General features: G+C 37.0%; 1 protein-coding gene across 8 annotated transcripts in view; it reads right to left on the reverse strand.

Annotated features, from left to right (window-relative positions):
* DYM (dymeclin) overlaps positions 1-20,665 on the reverse strand; it is a 381,717-nt gene that overhangs the window by 231,610 nt on the left and 129,442 nt on the right. For all 8 annotated transcript variants that reach the window (XR_014808552.1, XM_021092955.2, XM_021092922.2 and 5 more), the window contains exons 9-11: positions 14,335-14,517; positions 10,796-10,974; positions 8,249-8,374 (exon numbers count right to left, since the gene is read on the reverse strand). Coding sequence is in view for 7 of the 8 variants with exons in the window: in XM_021092955.2 (XP_020948614.1) it covers positions 8,249-8,374; positions 10,796-10,974; positions 14,335-14,517 (488 nt within the window). In the remaining variant the exon portion in view is untranslated. The remainder of the gene's footprint in view (positions 1-8,248; positions 8,375-10,795; positions 10,975-14,334; positions 14,518-20,665) is intronic.

The following is a 20,665-nucleotide window of genomic DNA, read 5'->3' on the forward strand; positions in this document are numbered from 1 at the left end:
CACAAATGAACCTATCTAACAAAACAGAAAAGACGTGGTTGCCAAGGCAGGGGGGGAAGTGGGATGGATGGGGAGTTAGGGTTAGCAGATGCTAACTATTACATTTAAAATGGATAATGAGTTCCTACTATACAGCACAGGGAACTATAGCCAGTCTCTTGAGATAGACTATAAGGGAAGATAACACAAGAAAAAGAATGTCACTTTGCTACACAGCAGAAACTGGCACAACGCTGTAAATCAACTATAATTTTTAAAAACTATACTTCTTTTAGATTGATTTCTAAGTTCACTGTAGTTTTATTGCCATTTTAAATAATATCTCTATATCACATTTTGAATTTCCTTGTTATTGTTATGCAGAAATAGTATTTATTTTGTATGCTGATCTTTGATCCAGAAAATGTGTTCGAATTTCCTCAAAGTTTTAAAATTAGACTCTTAAATTTTCTGTGCAATCATAACTACATATATGAACATTTAGATTTCCTTTCTTTTCAATTTTTAATCACTTATAGCTTATTCTAGTCTTAACAATCTGCTTAGAATTCTAGTACAATGTTGAAAAGCGATAATAAAGGGCATAAACACTTTGTTCTGACTTTCAAGGAAATACTTCTAAAATTCCCCAAATATAGTACTTAACTATAGGTTTCTGTAGAGACAGGAATTTCTTTCTACCTTTATTGTGTTGAGCTTTCTCTCTCCTTTTTTTTTTTTTTTTTTTTTTTTTTGCTTTTTAGGGCCGCACTTTCGACATACGGAATTCCCAGGCTAGGGGTTGAACTGGAGTGCAGCCGCTGGCCTACGCCATATCTCATGGCAACGCCAGATTCTTCACCCACCAAGAGGGGCCAGGGATCAAATCCGCATCCTCATAGATAACTAGCAGCTTTGTTACCACTGAGTCACAACAGGAACTTCAAGGTTTTTCTTAAATCATGAATTAAGTGTTGACTTTACCACATGCTTTTTCTGCATCTCTGGAAATGATTATATGGATTTTAATGCTTAAATTAATAAACTTCATCAAGATATTTTCTAATATGAAGCCATCTTTCTACTCCTGCAGTAGTTGGTATTGACAGATATATTCTTTTTCCTATCTTGCTTTATTCTATTTTACAAATTAAATTTATAAGCTCTGTGATTACATTTCTGTCAGTACTGCCTTGAAATAATGACCTTCTTTGCCTTGCTTTGGACACCAGAGCTGAACACTGTAGTTATTTCTCCTTTGTTTGCTGTCTTGATGTTAAGTTTTATAAACAGAGGACATTTGGAGGGACACCTCAACACCAAAGCAAAAGGAAGACTCTTTCCTCCCTCCTTTCAGTGTCATGTTTTCTATGCAGTAGTCAAGAACAGATCAGCACGGGAGACTTCGTAATGTTTACCTAAGTGACCTTCACAGTTCACTTTTGCCCACACTCCTGGAAGATTGTGTATTCCCGGGGCAACCAGGTCCTCTTGCTCAAAGATCTGGATCTCAGCTTTGGGTAGGTATGGAGAAGCTTCCTTTAAATTTCTAAATTCCTTCCTCTTCCTCTCTGCAACAGCTACTTTCTGCAGCTGCCTCTTCTGTATTCTTAAGCACTGTCAATTTCTTTCACGACTAAACACATTAAATAATTTAGGCTCACAGGTCATACAGTCCCTGTCACCAATGACTCGACTCTCCTGTTACCTAATCATACTGACATTTTGCACAGAAAAGGAAACCATGAAAATAAAACAAAAAGACAACCTACGGAATGGGAGAAAATAGTTTCAAATGATGCAACTGACAAAGGCTTAATCTCTAAAATATACAAACAACTTATACAACTCAACAGCAAAAACAAACAAACAAAAAAACCCCAATTGAAAAATGGGCAAAAGACCTGTATAGACATTTCTCCAAAGAAGATACACAGATGGCCAATGGGCACATGAAAAAATGCTCATCATCACTAATGATTAGAGAAATGCAAATCAAAACTACCACAAGATACCACCTCACACAAGTCAGAATGACCATCATTAACAAGTCAACAGATAACAAGTGATGAAGAGGGTGTGGAGAAAAGGGAACCCTCCTACACTTTTGGTAGGAATGTAAGTTGGTACAACCACTATGGAAAACAGTATAGCAGTACAGCAGAAAACTAAATATAGAAGTACCATATGACTCAGCAATCCCACTCTTGGACATGTATCTGGACAAAACTTTCCTTGAAAAAGATACATGCACCCGTATGTTCACAGCAGCTGTACTCACAAGAGCCAAGACATGGAAATAAGCCAAATGTCCATCGACAGATGAATGGATTAAAAAGATGTGGTGTATATATATATATGGTACACACACACACACACACACACACACAGGAATACTACTCAGCCACAAAAAAGAACAAAATAATGCCATTTGCAGCAACATGGATGGAACTAGATACTCTCATACTAAGTAAAGTAAGTCAGAAAGAGAAAGACAAATACCATATGCTATCACTTACATCTGGAATCTAATATATAGCACAAATGGAACTTTCCACAGAAAAGAGACTCATGGACCTGGAGAACAGACTTGTGGTTGCCAAGGGGGCGGGGGAGGGAGTGGGATGGACTGGGAGTCTGGGGTTAATAGGTGTAAACTACCGCATTTGGAATAAACCAACTAAAATGGAAAGAATAAAAATCATTAAAAAAATAACGACAGCAACAGTGGAGCGCACATAAACAGCTGTGGATGTTTTGCAATAAAACCTTATTTACAAAACAAAACAAAACAAAAACCTAAGCAGCTGGCCTGCAGGGCATACTTTGCTGAACTGTCTAATAAAGTTATTGTTGCTGATGGTAATGGTAATAAATATACGTGATTTAGAATATCAGTGAATCCATCACTATCTGTGAATTGAAAATTTAACATGAATATCACAGCACTGTGGCGGATCAGCAGAATAGCAGTGATATTCGAGAGGTGATTTTTCATATTAGAAATAGTAATTGAAGCAGGTAGTAATTTCACATATTACAGTATTTAGATTTAATATGAAAATGGATCCATTAGAACAAGTTGAACACATATATTCAACATGAAAGATACTTTCAATTGTATTAGTACATAAAAAATTCCAAATTTCTCAGGTTGTTTGTTACATTACTTTATTGTTCATATTTACCCTGGTTTGAAGGAGAGTTCTTCGACCAGATGTATTCAATCACTATCTTTACACATCATCAACCATTGTACTTGCATAGTTACACCCAAGCGCTTAAAACCTTTATGTGCTATGGGTTTTTATATATTTCTTAATGAAACCAGTATCCTTAGGCTCATTAGCATAATCATGACACTTTGCTGAAACACATAATCTTTGGCATGTCTCTTGGTATATATGCATGTGTGTTTCTTTGAATACATACCTACTAGAATTGCTAGGTGTTCGGATTTGTGTGTGTGTATGTGTTCAAATTATAGAGAAAATGAGTTTACCAAAAGAGTTGTGACAATTTTTTTTAGTGGTCCAGAGCATATGAAAGTTCCTGGGCCAGGGATTGAATCTGCACCTCAGCAGCAATCCAGGCTGTTGCAGCTGGGTTCTTAATCCACTGCACCATAGCAGGAATACCAGGAGTTACAACCATTTAAAACCCTACCAGCAGCACCACATCCTAGCCAGTAGTAGGTATCATCATCCTTTTTTACTTTTAGTCATTCAGGTGGGTGTCTACTAGACCTCACTGTGATTTAATTTGCTATTTCCTAATTACTAATGAAATTTTTAAAACACTTTTTAATAAGTTTATTGACCATATGGATACATTTTCAAGTGCTTCCTCAAGCCTCTTATTCATTTTACCATTGTGTCTTATTCTTACTGGTTTGTAGGAGTTCATTACATAACATCATATTACATATGCTAAATATAAGCCATTTGTGAATTATATATATATATACATACACACATATGTATATATGTGTGTGTGTGTGTGTGTGTATGTACATATATATCTCTTCTCCCACCCTCTGGCTTGATTTTTCATTCTCTCACTAATATTTTTCAATAAAAGCTTTAAGTTTTTTTTTTTAATTTTTAAATTTTTTTTAGCTTTAAGTTTCAATGTAGTATATTTTATCAATCTTTCCTTGGAAAAGTATTTGGAAAATACTTCACAAAAGAAAATATATAAGCACATGAAAGTACACGAAAACTGCTCAATATCACTGGGCATTAAGAACTGAAAATTCTAACCAAAATAACATACCAGAATATATTTCATAATTATGTCCCCAGTGGATGATTCCACATAGAGAACTTTATAGAAATATTTATTTATTCTTACTACTACACATAAAAAGGGAAAGGATAAAATAAATAGATCAACAAGAAAGTCAAGTTCTAGAGAAAAAAAATTATTTAAATACCTGAATTTGAAATGTCACCACCTGAAATCCTTATGGAAAGGACTTAAATATGAGCTGAACCTAATGCTTTCCCTATCTAACCTTCCCTGTTTTGGAGGTCAGTAAAGTTTAATTTTAATGCAAAATTCTGTGCTAATTTTAAAATTGTTTTAATTACCAAACATAATAGAGATACAAAAAAGAACAGAAAATACAATTAAAAGTATATCCACCCTTGAATTTTGTTAAATCTTAACGTTTTTGTCAGATACGCTTGAAAGTTTTGTGTGGTTACTGGTTCTACTTTTGGGGGCTTTTTTCTTGTTTTGTTTTGTTTTGTTTTGTTTTCCTTTTTTAGAGCCACATCCGAGGCATATGGAAGTTCCCAGGCTAGGGTTGAATCGGAGCTGCAGCTGCCAGCCTAAGCCACAGCCACAGCAACACCAGATCCAAGCCACGTCTGTGACCTACACCACAGCTCACAGCAACACCAGATCCTTAACCCACTAAGCAAGGCCAGGGATTGAACCCACATCCTCATGGATACTGGTTAGGTTCATTATTGCTGAGCCACAACAGTCACTCTTACTTTGGTTTTTGCTGCTGTTGAAGTAAACAGAAGATTATGGACCTAAAAGAAGCCCTACTGTGTGCCCTCCCCATTTTCATTCTTTTTTCTTACTTTGATATAGCCAGTAACATGTTTTACTCTACATGTTCTAAAAATTTTCAATATTATAAACAGTGTTAGATGACCATTAATAGACATGTCCTCTCTATGCAAATGTGCAAGAGTCTTTATAGACAGCCTTGGAGTAAAATGCTGACTTGTGGGGTATACACAGCTTCAGTTTCACCCATATCTCTTAAAACTATACACACACCTGTCTTATGACCCAGCAGTTCTACTCCTACGTATATGTCCAAATAGATGAGTGCATATGTCCACCAAAACACGTTCAAAAATGTGCACAGTCACTTAAGCAAAAATAGCCCCAGAGTGGAAAAAAAGCCAAATATCAACCCAGAAGGGAATAAATAAATCTACTGTGGCATATTCATACAATGGAATAGCACATACCAATTTAAAAGAACAAACAAATGATGTAGTAACATGGGTGAATTTCAGCAACACTATGTTGAGTAAAAGGAGCCAAAATAAAAGAGAACACACGAATTTCACTTCCTAATATCCAGTAATAATAAGCATTTTTCATGTACTTTCCATGTCCTTGTATATCTTCTTTTATGAAGCATTTTTCCAAATTTCTCCCCATCATTTTAAATTATACTTTTTATTTTGAAATTATTGTAGTTTTAAGAAAAATGCACCTTTTACCTCTTTTCCCCTAGTGACTACAATAATTCAAGGAGATGCAAAAACTAATCTATTAGGGAGTTCCCATTGTGGCTCAGCAGTAACAAACCAGACAGGTATCCATGAGGACATAGGTCCAATCCCTGGCCTTGCTCAATGGGTTAAGGATCCGGTATTGCAATGAGCTATGGTGCAGGTTGCAGATTCGGCTCGGATCTGGTGCTGCTCTGGTGTAGGCCAGCAGGTGCAGCTCTGATTTGACCTCTAGTCTAGGAACTTCCATATGCCTCAGGTGTGGCCCTAAAAAAGGGCCCTAAAAAGAAAAAAAAAAAAACAATCTAGGAAGGAAGTCAGAATAGTAAACTCTGGTTGGTGTTGGGTACTGACCAGAACAGGGCAAAAAGGAATTTTCTATTATGCTAGAAATGTTCAATACTTGATATGGGTGGTAATAATACAGGTATATACATACGTAGAAACTAATAAGCTGTGACTTTAAAATTTGTGCACTTTCTACTTCATACTTCAATTTTAAAATGCTTTTTAAAATCATTTTGGCTTTTTATTCCTTATCAAAAGAAAGATAGGAGTTCCCGTGGTGGCGCAGTGGTTAACGAATCCGACTAGGAACCATGAGGTTGCGGGTTCGGTCCCTGCACTTGCTCAGTGGGTTAACGATCCGGCGTTGCCGTGAGCTGTGGTGTAGGTTGCAGACGCAGCTTGGATCCCGCGTTGCTGTGGCTCTGGTGTAGGCTGGTGGCTACAGCTCCAATTCGACCCCTAGCCTGGGAACCTCCATATGCCGCAGGCGCGGCCCAAAGAAATAGCAAAACAAAACAAAACAAAAAAACAAAGAAAAAAAAAAAAAAGAAAGATAAATACTATTTTTCAAAAAAAAAAACTGATTAAGGCAGTGTAAATATTTTCTCTGGTGGTACTTTACTAAATACAAGAATGAAAAAAAAATTGTATGTTTTAAACCCTTTCTACAATGTCAAGATTCCTTAAACCTAAGTTGAAATGATGACCCCACTACATAAGAGACAAAAATAGTTTTAACAGAATAGCAGGGAAGATAAAGATGATACGAAAAGCCTACTGAAGAGAAAAAGAAGAAAGTGTTTGTACCTGAAGAAGATTGTGACCTCTAAGACCCACTACATAAGAGACAAAAATAGTTTCAACAGAATAGCAGGGAAGATAAAGATGATACGAAAAGCCTACTGAAGAGAAAAAGAAGAAAGTGTTTGTACCTGAAGAAGATTGTGACCTCTAAGACCGTCTCCCACCAGATTCCCACACAAGACTGGAACAATCTCTTCTGAGAAACTGATCGCTCCAAAAGAAAAGGCCTACAGAGAGTAGGATGCCCAGAGGAAGAGACTGAAGTGCTGCCCACACACAGAACTTCCAATCAACGTTTTAGTGCATGCTCCCAAACAGGAACAGATGAGCAAGAATCACCGCACAGTTGAGGAAAGCCTCCAATGAGGATTAAGACAGAAGTCAAAGAAGAAAATGGAACTTCAGAAAAAATGCAATATGTTTTTAATAGCTTTCGAGGGGATTCTCAGTTCTGCTGAAGAACTGAGAGTTGCATTAGTGATTGGTACATGAACATAAAACAGGGCAGTGGTGTGCTACAGGAACATTAAAACATGTACAAGAAAGGAAATGCAATTATCATACACTTCATCTGAGCACAGAATAATAGTTAACAAAATTATAATAATGTAAAAGCTAAGTTAACCAAAAAAAATAATAAAATGGAAGGAGGAAAAAAAAATCTGTGAGTTGGAAAGGGGTCTGGGAACCCAGAGGGAATACTGAAGACATGCAGGAAGAAGAGCTAACAGCTCAGGGAGGTAACAGTTAATCTACCTAAATTGAAAAATAAAGAAATAATATTATAAGCAAGTTCTTTTGAAACATAGTGCTCAAAGCATTTGTCTTTAGGGAGTGGGAATCAGGTATGGGGTAGACATGGGGTCTGCTATTTTGTATTAAAACCCAGTACTTCTATGCAAGTTTTAAAACGATTACATTCTACTACTTCGACACAAAGAAAATACCAAAGAGGAAGATACATCATTTTGGGAATGGAACTTGCCAATAGGACTAAAATTTAAAGAGTTAAATTATATTATTTTTAAAAATACCAAGCATTTTTTTCAGTCTTCTTGTTCCCTGCTTTTCACTCTTCTATATAAAAGGAACAAACCTGTTTGAGAATTTCTGCTACAAGTAAAAAGGGAAAATGGAAAGGAAAAATGAACTTGGTGCAGTAAAAACATTTCTATCAACTACTAAAGAAACTATTTGAGAGAGTTTTTAATAGCAGCTAATAGTCATTCTGGGGAAAAAACAAAACAAAACACCACTTAATAAATCTGAAGAAAGACACACCGTTTCTAAATCAGGCACTAGCAGAAAACATCCACCAGAGGGAAAAGAAGGACATAAGGGTACTAAGGGCAGTAAATTTTATGGAGTGACGTGTCTGTTCTGTAACTCTGATCAAAGTGAAGGCAGCTTACCACTTCGTGAATGGACCTATTGAAGCCATCATCTTCCGTAAGGATCAACAATATTATAAGGGCCATATACACATGGTGTGAATTTCTTTCTTCCACATGATACAGAATCTCGAGAATTGGTAAAACCTAGTGAATAAAAATTTTAATTTACTATTTCAATTACTTTATTATAAACCAGTATTTTATTTATAACTTTTCTTACATACCCTATGCTTTAATTTAGTTGTATTTTTCCTTAGAAGGGAAAAAAAAAAATACAAACCAGCCTGTGACTAAAAGTATTTTTCCATGTGTACGCTAAGGTACCAACAGAGAAAGGCATCCCCCTCTGTGAAGGTTGGCTGCCACATACAGTTTGGATTTACAGGGACCATTTAGGCTCACTGGTAAGCATCTGACACTGAAGAGAGCAAGTGAGCCTTCAGCTTAGCAGGAACTTACACAACAGGGTATTCTTAGAAAAGCTGTATAATATGTCAAACATTACCTTCTTAATAAAAGAATTATTAACAACAAGACCATATCAGCACAGTAAATTTTATACCAGTGGTATCTTTCCTTATCTGAGCCTCAACAAATTATAGAAGACAGACAGGGAAGAACATTATGCTTTTGGTTAAAACATTATAAGATAATCTATGTAAGAGACTGAAAACAAATATACAAACTACACCTCACCCCACCTCACCCCCCTAAAAAAATCCTAAAACAAAACCTTTTAACTGTTTACTGGTGTTAACTCACCACATGCAGACAACTGTTTCCCTGCATCTTATGTACCAACATCCCTTGCATGGATCTTTCTAAAACACAGGATGTCATGGGTTTTCTGCTTACTACCATCATTTCCTTTAGGCTACATCATGCTCAGAATTGTCTGTTTATACTCACTCACTCATTAGGAAACAAGCCCTCTCTTTATAGGCTTTTGCTAACACGAGTAATACACTGTTATATCTAATTTTGCTACTTAAGCCAATGGTTTCCTCCTACAGCTTGTGCTGCAGACAGGTTCTTTTCATCACTTTTTTTTTTTGTCCTTAGTGTCATTCTGACACAGAATAAGCTTTTTCAAATGAATTATAATATTCCATGTTTATTCATTATTTTCATCTTTAATGCTGAAAAAAATGGCCACCAAATCCCTGGTGAATCCTGCTATCACCCTATAAAAACTGCTGCAGAGGGGACATTCTTCTTGCCACAAGCAAGCTGCTATTTCAGAGATGTTCACAATTGTATTAATGCATGAATAGTCCAACATTATTTATATATTTTGTATTTCAAGTATAACCTAAAATCTTAGTGAAGTAGCTTAGTTTTCATAGAAATATGGACTTCCCGTTGTGGTGCAGCGGAAATGAATCTGACTCAGAACCATGAGGTTGCAGGTTCAATCCCTGGCCTCGCTCAGTGGGTTAAGGATCCGGCATTGCCATACGCTGTGGTACAGGTCGCAGATACGGCTCAGATCTGATGTTGTTGTGGCTTTGGCATAGGCCAGCGGCTACAGCTCCGATTCGACCCTTAGCCTGGGAACCTCCATGTGCCGCGGGTGCGGCCCTGAAAGGACAAAAGACAAAAAAAAAAAGAAAGAAAGAAAGATTTTTGTTTACACACTAGTGATAAAGGAAATACATGATTGCTTATAGGAGTTTTTGTCTATGAGCAAAAATTTGGAACCAATTTCACTCACCTAGTGAAGCACAGTCTGCATTTATGTGATGTCTGGCAATGGTACTGAAAAAGAACTACAACATTCTAGAAACTGAGTTCAGAGAGCATTAAAGCTTTTTTTTTTTTTTTTTTTTTTTGTCTTTTCTAGGGCCGCTCCCAAGACATATGGAGATTCTGAGGCTAGGGGTCTAATTGGAGCTGTAGATGCCAGCCTGTGCCAGAGCCACAACAAGAAAGGATCCAAGCCGCATCTGCAACCTACACCATAGCTCACGGCAATGCCGGATCTTTAACTCACTGAGCAAGGCCAGAGTTCGAACCTGCAACATCATGGTTCCTAGTTGGATTCGTTAACCACTGACTGAGCCACGACGGGAACTCCCAGAGAGCCTTAAAGTTAAGCCCATTGAAGGGACAGGACACTTGGGAAACTGAGTGGAAAAATCAACCTCCTCTTAGTCAATCTCATCAGGAATACGCTGCAACTGTGACTGGCTACTTGAACGTGGTGGGTGGGCACTTAGCAGCAAAAAGGAACCAAGAGGATATAAAATTATTCTAGAGAACAGCAGCCAGTGCGTCTTGGAGGACTTGATCCAGGCTGAGTCACAGGTAGTGGGTAGCTGTTAAGGACCTAAAGGTCAGGGAAACCTGTCATGCTGTGTGCTCTCTCCCTCTGTGCTGTGAAGTCATCTCTATGTGCACTGTCTCCTACACTGTAAGAGTCACACCCCTGCCTTCATCTGCTGGCATCTCATCAACCTTGATCATGACGTCTGTAACCTGGCAAACATACATACCCTCCTGGGAAAAGAAATTACTCTTCAAAATATTATAAAATACAAAAACCATGTTTAGTGTGATACTCACAAGATTTTCCATATCTGTACGAGCCAACATGTATGTTCTAATATTACTATTCTGATGCAGCAATGTATACAAAAGGAGGGTTGCTTGATCAGATGTCTGCTGTTCACAGAGGGCCATGTACAAACTGTTAAAGTTAATCTGGAAAGCATGTGGATTTGATGAGGGGAAAGGACTGCTATCTGGAATGCAGAAAACAACATTTTAAAAGTATTATATTAGCACTTTCTAGACTGTGCATTAAATATATATAATAAAAGCCATTAATACATACAATTAAATTTCTACTAAGCTGCTACATTTCAGATTCAAATTTTCAAGCTGTATTCTAAATTTTACCTAAGAATGAACTAAACTAATGTAAAACCTGACTATAGTTGATAATAGTATACTCAAAATTTGCTAGTCGAACTGAAATGTTCTCATAAAATAAAATAAAATAAAATAAAATAAAATAAACATAAAAACCTAACCCAAACCCCAAATGGGAGTTTATTTCCCTGTACTATTCTAAACCATGGATTTCCACTGATTACAAATATTTGAGCAAATGTTCTGTAACAAAGTGACTTTTTATTTTTTTTAAAGCCAAATATAAAAAAAATACTATTTTTGCACTAATATAGATGAATTAAACTATCATTAAAAATATGAACTTAGGAGTTCTCTGGTGGCACAGGGGATTAAGGATCCAGCGTTGTCACTGCAGCAGCTTGGGTCGCTGCTGTGGCATGGATTTGATCTCTGGCCTGATAATTCCATTTACTGCAGGCAAGCCCCCCCAACAAAAAATACATACATACGGATACACACACACACACACACACACACACACACACATATATTTAAAAAAAATATAGCTATGAAATGAGGCAAACGGTCCTCTAATACATAAAATTTAACCATGGCACTGAGCTCTTTTGTTACCAAAACTAAATCTCCACCAGCCCTAAATAAAAATATCGAGACACAAACAGAAAATCCTCTTATAAGACACAGTTAAAAAGAAAAAACTGCCTTGAAGATGTTAATTTTTTTCAAATGAATCATCACAGCTGAAATATTCACCAATGTCATTAATCTACTTATGAAGAAAACAGCTAGGATAACAACATATAATTTTGATTCCTTTTTTAAATTTTTTTGGTCACATTTGCAGCATGTGGAACTGACCCACAACTGCTAAGAAACTTTTTTTTTTTTTGCTATTTTAGGGCCGCACTCATGTGTGGCCTATGGAGCTTCCCAGGCTACGAGTCAAATCAGAGCTGTAGCCACTGGCCTACACCACAGCCACAGCAATGATGCATCTGAGCCGCATCTGCAAACTACACCACACCTCACGGCCAACACCCGATCCTTAAACCACTGAGTGAGGCCAGGGATCGGACCTGCATCCTCCTGGATACTTCATGGATACTGTGCGTCTTCACAGCTCCAAAAAGACCAAAAAAAGAAAGAAAAAAGAAATATATGCCAACAAAATCTTTGATAGCACAGTCCTGTGCCTCTTAGACTTTTCTTTCTAACCTTTACATCCATGAGAAAAATACATCTAAAAAATATCTTCAATTTTTCTTCAAAGTGCCCTCATCTTTTCCCTCCACATTTATAACACAGGTTATTTTTTCAATCCTAACACTGTATTTTTGACACTTAAAAAAACAATTGTTTTGTGAGAGCAACCTATACTCTGCAAAGGATGTGTTGGATGTACAGAGAGTATGCCAACATGACAGAACCTAGAGAAGACTCAGTGGAGGAAGATTCTGGACATACTACACTTCTTTACAATGGAAGCAAAGTAACATGTTCACCTGACTGCAAATGGAATACATTTGTTGTGTGTCTATACATTACTAGCTAGAAAGAACAATGAACCAGTCTTTACATGGACAGCTTTACGTAAATTATCCTTTATTTAAGCCATAGGACAACCATGTCATTAGTCTAACCAGTTTTACAAAGGATGAAAGAGAGGCTTGGAGAGATTAAATAACTTTTCCAAGGTCATCTCTTAGTATAACACAGATCAGTTCCTGTTGTTTTCACCACACTATATCATTTCTTATAATAGTGGCAAAAATTGAGTTTGTCCTCTGATAAATGCTCATTTAATTCTTACAAGAACCTTATGAGATAGAGATTATAATACCTGTTTCATCAATAAGGAAACTAGTATTTTAAGATTAAAATCTGAGATATGAACTCAGGTCAATCTAACCCAAAAGCCAATGTTCTGAATCACAGTCTCTCAAAAGATGACTATCCCAGGAAGGTTCAACTCTAAACAGTAACATCTGGCCAGAGCAGCAAAAGTAACAATAGCAGAGATCAAATACTGAACACCTGCTAGGTTGCAAAATCTGAGCTCATCATTTTAAAGCCTTAGCCTGTTTGGTACTTATACAAATACTATTAGGTGATACTATCTTCATTTTACAAAAAAGCCATTGAGGCTTACTGAGATTAAGCAAGCTGTGAAAGGCCTCATAGCTCTGAAGTGACAGAAGTGTGGCCTGAACTCAGGTCAGCTTGACTCCACAACTGCCTTTCCTAACCCTTGAGTCACACTGTCACCAAGAAGAGTACAGTAATGAGAATGGAAAACACTAACTAGATTCAGGAGTTTCTATTCTTACCTATCAAACTGTTAGAGACTCACATCCCCCTGCAAATAATAACGCCAGAGTCAGCAAAGGCACAACTAACTGGCACCCACTCTCTATAAGAAACATGTATCAGAACAGCTCCAGAAAGGAACTAAGCAAAGAGCACCAGAAACCTTAAAAATGTTCCTATCCAATAACCGCCCTTCTTACCATCTTCATTACATTAGTGTTAGATGTATCTTGAAAATCTAGCAACCATGCTAACCTTGCTTTTAGAGTGCAGTCTTTTGGTCAGTGATTACTGTTTCAACATGGAACTTTCTGCAAAGGCTCTACTTCAGGGTTTGGCAAATTACAGCCCACGGGCAGCCCACCACCTGTTTTGGAAATAAAGATTTACTGGAACCCAGCCATGTTCACTTGCTTAAGTATTACCTACGTTGCTTTTATGCTACAATGGCAGTTAAGAGGTGGTGACAGAGACCACATGGCCCTGCAAAGCCATCTGCCCCTTGCCGGAAAAACTTTGCTGAATTCTGTTCTTATTTTTCATCCTATAAAACTCTACCTGCAATACAGACTTTGAATTAAAAATTTCAAACAACCTATTATTTGGAGCTTTCCAGATTAATTCCTACCCCTAATAAGGTAGGACAGGCAAATCCAAATTAAGCACATGCTGGCTTGGTTATCTCAGAAAGAAAAGTGTAAATATAAATGAATATAAGGAACTGCTGGCCTCATGTAAGATTTACTTGATCTTCCTGAGAATACAGACATAAAATCTAAGCTTCTCTCATCTTTAACTGACATGAAAATACACAATTCAACAAGTAATCTCCACAACTGAAAGTCGGTAAACAAAATGGAGTAAATAATACCTTTTTTCCTCATTAGAAAAAATACTCAGAGAAAGAAACCCCCACAAACCTTGAGTATTCTTGAAGGACATGATGGCCTGTCTGTAGGGGTTTGGTGCGTCTGCAGCATCTGTCAGGTTGGCCAGCACCAGCAGAAGCAGGAGACTCTGGTTGGCCAGAGGGGAAGAAAGTTCTGGAGCAGCAGCTGCTTTGCTGCCCACACCACCCAGTGTGAAGACAGTCCAGAGTCCAGCTTGAGAAGAAAACACACAGTTAAAATGCGCTGGGACTAGTAAAATGAATCTATTTCTGTACAACATTCTATACTTGCTCATATTTTAAAGTTTGGAATAACACTCTCTTCTTATGAGAGCAAAACCAGTCCTTAATTACAAAATTCTGTTTTTTTGTTTGTTTGTTTGTTTGTTGTCTTTTTGCCATTTTTGGGGCCGCTCCCATGGCATATTGAGGTTCCCAGGCTAGGCGTCAAATCAGAGCTGTAGCCACCGGCCTACGCCAGAGCCACAGCAACGTGGGATCCGAGCCACATCTGCAACCTACACCACAGCTCATGGCAATGCCAGAGCCTTAACCCACTGAGCAAGGCCAGGGATCGAACGTGAAACCTCATGGTTCCTAGTCGGATTTGTTAACCACTGAGCTACGACGGAAACTCCTGGAAATTCTTATATTATTGCCCAAGGATATAAAATTTGTAAAGACTATCATTCCCCATTCCGATAATTCCACTTCTACTTCCCATAGATAACCAAAATACTACTAAGTCCCTTACATATCTTTCTTGATTTTTCTTTGTATTATCAAAACATTACATAAGAAAATTTCATGTACAACTTTATAGCACTGTACTTGAAAACCAAAGCAAAATATTAAAATGTCTAGGAAAAAACAAAACATTAAAATTGGCCAAAGAAGATGAACACCTAAGTGGATAAATAACCTTAGAAGAGTGGAAGCCAGGGTCAGAGCTAACCCTTAAAAAAAAAAAAAAACCAAGTGCAGATTTTTTTTTTTTTTTTGCAAAGTAGGTCTACTAAACCCTCAAAGCACAGACAATTCTCATATTATGTATGCAGCTCCAAAATATAGAACAAGGACCATATGTACACAATTCATTTGACAAGGCCAGAAAAAATCTCTTTGATACACAATTGTATAAAGAATTCATTTAAAACAAAAGAGAGAAATGAACAGAGATATTTATTTATTTATTTATTCATTCATTTTGCTTTTTAGGGCCACACCCGCAGCATATGGAGAGTCCCAAGCTAGAGGTCAAATCGGAGCTATAGCTGCCAGCCTTTGCCACAGCCACAGCAACGTAGGATCTGAGTCACGTCTGCGACCTACACCACAGCTCATGGCAACGCTGGATCCTTAACCCACTGAGCAAGGCCAGGGATCGAACCCACAACCTCATGGTTCCTAGTCGGATTCATTTCTGCTGCGCCACAAGGGGAACTCCTGAGATATTTAATTTTATGGCTGCACCCACCTGGAAATTCCCAGGCCAGAGATTGAATCTGAGCTGCAGTTGTGACCTATACTGCAGCAGCTGCAATGCTAAATACTTTTAACCCACTGTGCCAGGCCAGGGGTGGAACCCATGCCTCCACAGCAACCCACTCAGCCACAGCAGGTACTCCACGAATAGAGACTTTTTTTTTTTTTTTTGTCTTTTTGCCTTTTCTAGGGCCACTCCCGTGGCATATGGAGGTTCCCAGGCTAGGGGTCAAATTGGAGCTGTAACCACCAGCCTACACCAGAGCCACAGCAACACGGGATCTGAGCCACGTCTGCAACCTACACCACAGCTCACAGCAACGCCGGATCCTTAACCCACTGAGCAAGGCCAGGGATCGAACCCGCAACCTCATGGTTCCTAGTCAGATTCGTTAAACAGTGAGCCACGACAAGAACTCCCAGAGATTTTTTTTTAATAACCTAAATTAAAGACAAGCAGGTGAAATCTTGTAGAAAAATCTGTTAGAAGAACAGATGCATCATGATCAAGGTTTTGACTCTGAAATGTAAGAACTGTTCACCATTAAAAACCTAAGGTTCCTCAGAAAATTAAAAAGAGAATTACTATATGATCCAGCAATCTTACTCTTGGGCATATGTCTGGACAAAACTATAATTCAAAAATATACATGCACCCCTATGGTCACTGCAGCACTATTCACAATAGCCAAGACATGCAAACAACCTAAATGTCCATTGACAGAGGATTAAAGAATATGTAGTACACAGATAACAATGAAATACTACTCAGCCATAAAAAGAACAAATTTTTGCCATGTGCAGCAACATGGATGCAATCAGAGATGATCATACTAAGTGAAGTCAGAAAGAGGAAGACAAATACCATGTGATAGCACTTAAATATGGAATCTAAAACATGGCACAAATTAACCTATCTACAAACAGAAACAGACTCACAGATATAGAAGAGACTTGTGGTTGCCAAGGGGGAAGGGAGGTGGGAGGGATGGATGGAGAATTGGGAGTTAGTAGATGCAAACTATTATATACAGAATGGATAAACGAGGTCCTACTGTATAGCACAGGGAACTACATTCAGTATCCTTGGATAAATCGTGACAGAAAATAATAATAAAAAGAATGTATGTACATGTGTAACTGAGTCACCTTGCTGTACATTAACACAACACCAAGTCAACTATACTTTGATTAAAAGAAACAAATTTAAAGTAAAAAAAATCTATTATATCTCTTCATTTTAAAAAGATGGAGGAAAAGAAAATATGGTCATCTAAATAGATAGGAATTTTTTAAAAAAAATTAAACTTAAAGCTTATTCTTATTTTAAAGAAAAAGAATTCTTAGGAACTAAAAAAGGAAAGAAGCCACTTTAGTTTCTCACGTCTATCTAATAAGAAACCCCTAGTGGTCAAACATTGGAAGAATTCCCATTCATGTCACCAGCATCAGCACTGTACTACTTGAGCTCCAAGCAAAAGCATTAAGGCAAGAATCCCACCCCCGCAAAATAAAAGAAACAGAAAAACATTTGTTATTTGAAAACAATATGATTGAACATTGTTCCATACAGCAGCCTTGAGCCACTGTGTGTACTGGGCACTTGAAATGTAGCTACTCCAAACTGCACTGTGCTCCAAGTATAAAATACACACTGAATTCTGAAGACTTAATATGAAAAAAAATTAAAATCACTCGCTTATTTTGTAATATCAATAATGTTGAAATTATAATATTTTGGATATAATGAATTAAAGTGTATTATTAAAATTATTTTCACGTTTATTTTTTAATATGGTTATTAGAAAATATTAAATTATCTATGTGGTTTACATCTATGACTCCCATTTCAATTCTATTGGACAGACTTACCCAGGAACATCAAGAGCATCGACTGACACACTATTAGAACTAACAGATTTTGTACAGCTCTGCAGCTAAATATTCAACATAAAAAAAAATCAAAAGCCTGCCTATATATGACCAATAAATAATTATAATGTCCAATCACAACAGGAAAAAATCCAATAAAATATTCAAGAATAAACACAAAAGAAAGATGTAACACATTTAGGCAGAGAACCACAAAACTTGAGACTGAAAGTTTTATGAGATCTGAATTAATACAAACGTACAATATATTTATGTACAAGAAGACTCACTACTACAAAACTGCCCCTAAGTTCATCTAAAATTCAATATCATCACTATCAAAATACAAAGAATTTATGTAATATTTTGAAATACATTGTAAATAAAATATTGCTGAATATAAAACCATGTAAGAAAAAATTTTGAGGAATAAACTGGAGAGAAATGCTCCTAATCAAATAGCAAAATTTTTATAACGTTATAGTCATTTAAAAGTGTGATATGGGAGTTCTCCTGTGGTACAATGGGTTAGGATCCGGTGTTGTCACTGCTGTGGGTTGCTGGGGTCACTGCTGTGTTGCAGGTTCAATCCCTGGCCAAGGAACTTCCACATGCCATAGGTGAAGCCAAATAAATAAGCAAATAGAGGAATGTGTGATATGGAAGTAGACTAGACCAATAGTTCAATGGAAGAGAAATGACTTCAGAAACAAAATTGTATGTGTCTGAGGATTAACTTTATGATACAGGTAGTGTTCCAAATTGGTAAGAAAAAAAAAATCTATAAATGTCTTAAGGACAATAAAATTTATTCATTTCCCCTATTTAAACACACAGAAGTATCTGTTTAAACCTTGAATTGAGAAAGCCTTTTTCTTATGCAAGAAAAAAACCTAAGATACAAAGAATAATTTGACTACATAAAATTTAAATACTTTTATGTAATGAAATATATCATTAACAAGTAAGAGAGGAAGAGAAGCAATTTGCAACATACAAAACAGAAAAGACTTTTTTTTTAAAGACTTCCTACAAATCAGGAAGAGAAAGAAAGCTAATAAGCCAAAATAAAAGTGGGTGAGAAAGTCCAAAGCAAAAGAGAGAAAATTAATTAATATGATAATGAGATCACTGATAACTATAATATCAATGATATGATTCATAATACTCTTAGTATTGGTACAGAAAAATTACCAGCAGGAAGAGATCAAAGTGGTACCAGATTTTTGGAGGATATTTGGCACTTATCACTGAAATTAAAAATGCACACCCCCATCAGCAGGGTTTTTTTTTCTTATACTGAAGAACACTTGAACAGCTACGCAAAGATGCATATATAGGAATATTTACTATAATGCTGTTTATAATTGCCAAAAATAGAAACAATGTAGATGTTCACCAGCAGTAAAAGGTTACACAAGTTATGTTAATCCATACTATGGACTACAACATAGGGCCTATATCTATTTATTAACAAGGATTTTTCTGTAAGGAATATTGTTAAGTAAAGAAGTTGCATAAAAATGGAGGTAATAATTTGAAAATCACCTAAACCATATGTATGTATATGTATATAAATATACCTTTTTAAAAAACAGTAAGGACAAAGTGTATATCATACTGATAAGAGAAACTTTTTTTTTTTTTTTGGTCTTTTTAGAGCCACACCCACAGCATGTGGAGGTTCCCAGGCCAGGGGTCTAATCGGAGTTGTAGCTGCCAGCCTATGCCACAGCCACAGCAATGCCAGATCCTAGCCACGTCTGTGACCTACACCACAGCTCAAGGCAACGCTGGATTCTCGACCCACTGAGTGAGGCCAGGGATCGAACCTGCAGCCACATGGTTCCCAGTTTTCTGCTGTGCCACGACAGAAACTCGAGAGAAACTACTTCTGGTGTGGGATTCACAGAGGACTTTTGCTTTTTTGCATAGTTAAAATTTTTTTAATAGAAATATATCCATTTATTTATTTTAAAATAAATGTAAAATAATAAAATTAAAATAAAAGAACAAAAAGAGATGCCCACTGGTATACATTTACACAGGATATTGGAAAACCTCATCGATACATCAACAGGTAAAAAGGCTAATCACAAAACAAGATATTTATACACAAAATGCCCCATTTGTTTTTTAAACAATTGCAAACATATATACCTATGCATGTAGATGTACCTACAGGTGTCTGGGAGGGTGGACAGCTGACAGTGGTTACCTATCATCATGGGGCAGAGTAAGAGTGAAAATGGCTTGAAGGAGTCTCATATTTTGTTCAGGTTTTACTTGTTTGACTCTTTTAAATCATAGACATATTCAAGTATAACTTAAGCAATTAAACAACAGTAAGGAAAGAAGGGGGAGAAGGAAGAAAATTCCTGGTCACTAAACCCAGAAAATGTGATGCAATAAATACACAACTGGTCTAGGGATACAGACCTATGATTTTTATTTTTAAAAAGCACCTCCTGGGGTTCCTGTTGTGGCTCAGGGGTGATGAACCCAACTAGTATTGGTGAGGATGCAGGAGCAACCCCTGGCCTTGCTCAGTGGGTTAAGGATCTGGCATTGCCACGAGCTATGGTGTAGGTCACAGATGCGTCTCGAAGGCTGCACTGCTGTGGCTCTGGCGTAGGCCAGCAGCTGCAGCTCTGATTCCACCCCTAGCCTGGGAACCTCCATGTGCCACAGGCACAACCCTAAAAAGAAAAAAGGAAAAAAAATTTTAAAAAGCACCTCCTGATAACTCTGGGTAGGTGATAATCAACATGTTAACACCTGTCCACGATGGTGGCAAGGAGCATGATATTTTAATCTTTTACACGTTTAATTTTTTCATTACCTATTAAAATGGGCAGATGCCATTTTCACAAGATCACCTTTGTTCAGGAAATGAAATGCGTTTTTAAAGAAATTTCAAATGGATACCAAAAGAAGCAAAACTGATGAAATTTTAATTTTGTTTGAATAAAGGCAGATACTTTTATTTCTTCTCTACACTGTAA

The sequence above is a fragment of the Sus scrofa genome, chromosome 1, assembly GCF_054392235.1.
Source record: "Sus scrofa isolate SSC_HxYL_T2T_F1_AM1 chromosome 1, Sscrofa_HxYL_maternal_Yorkshire_Landrace_v2.0, whole genome shotgun sequence".
Lineage (NCBI taxonomy): Eukaryota > Metazoa > Chordata > Mammalia > Artiodactyla > Suidae > Sus > Sus scrofa.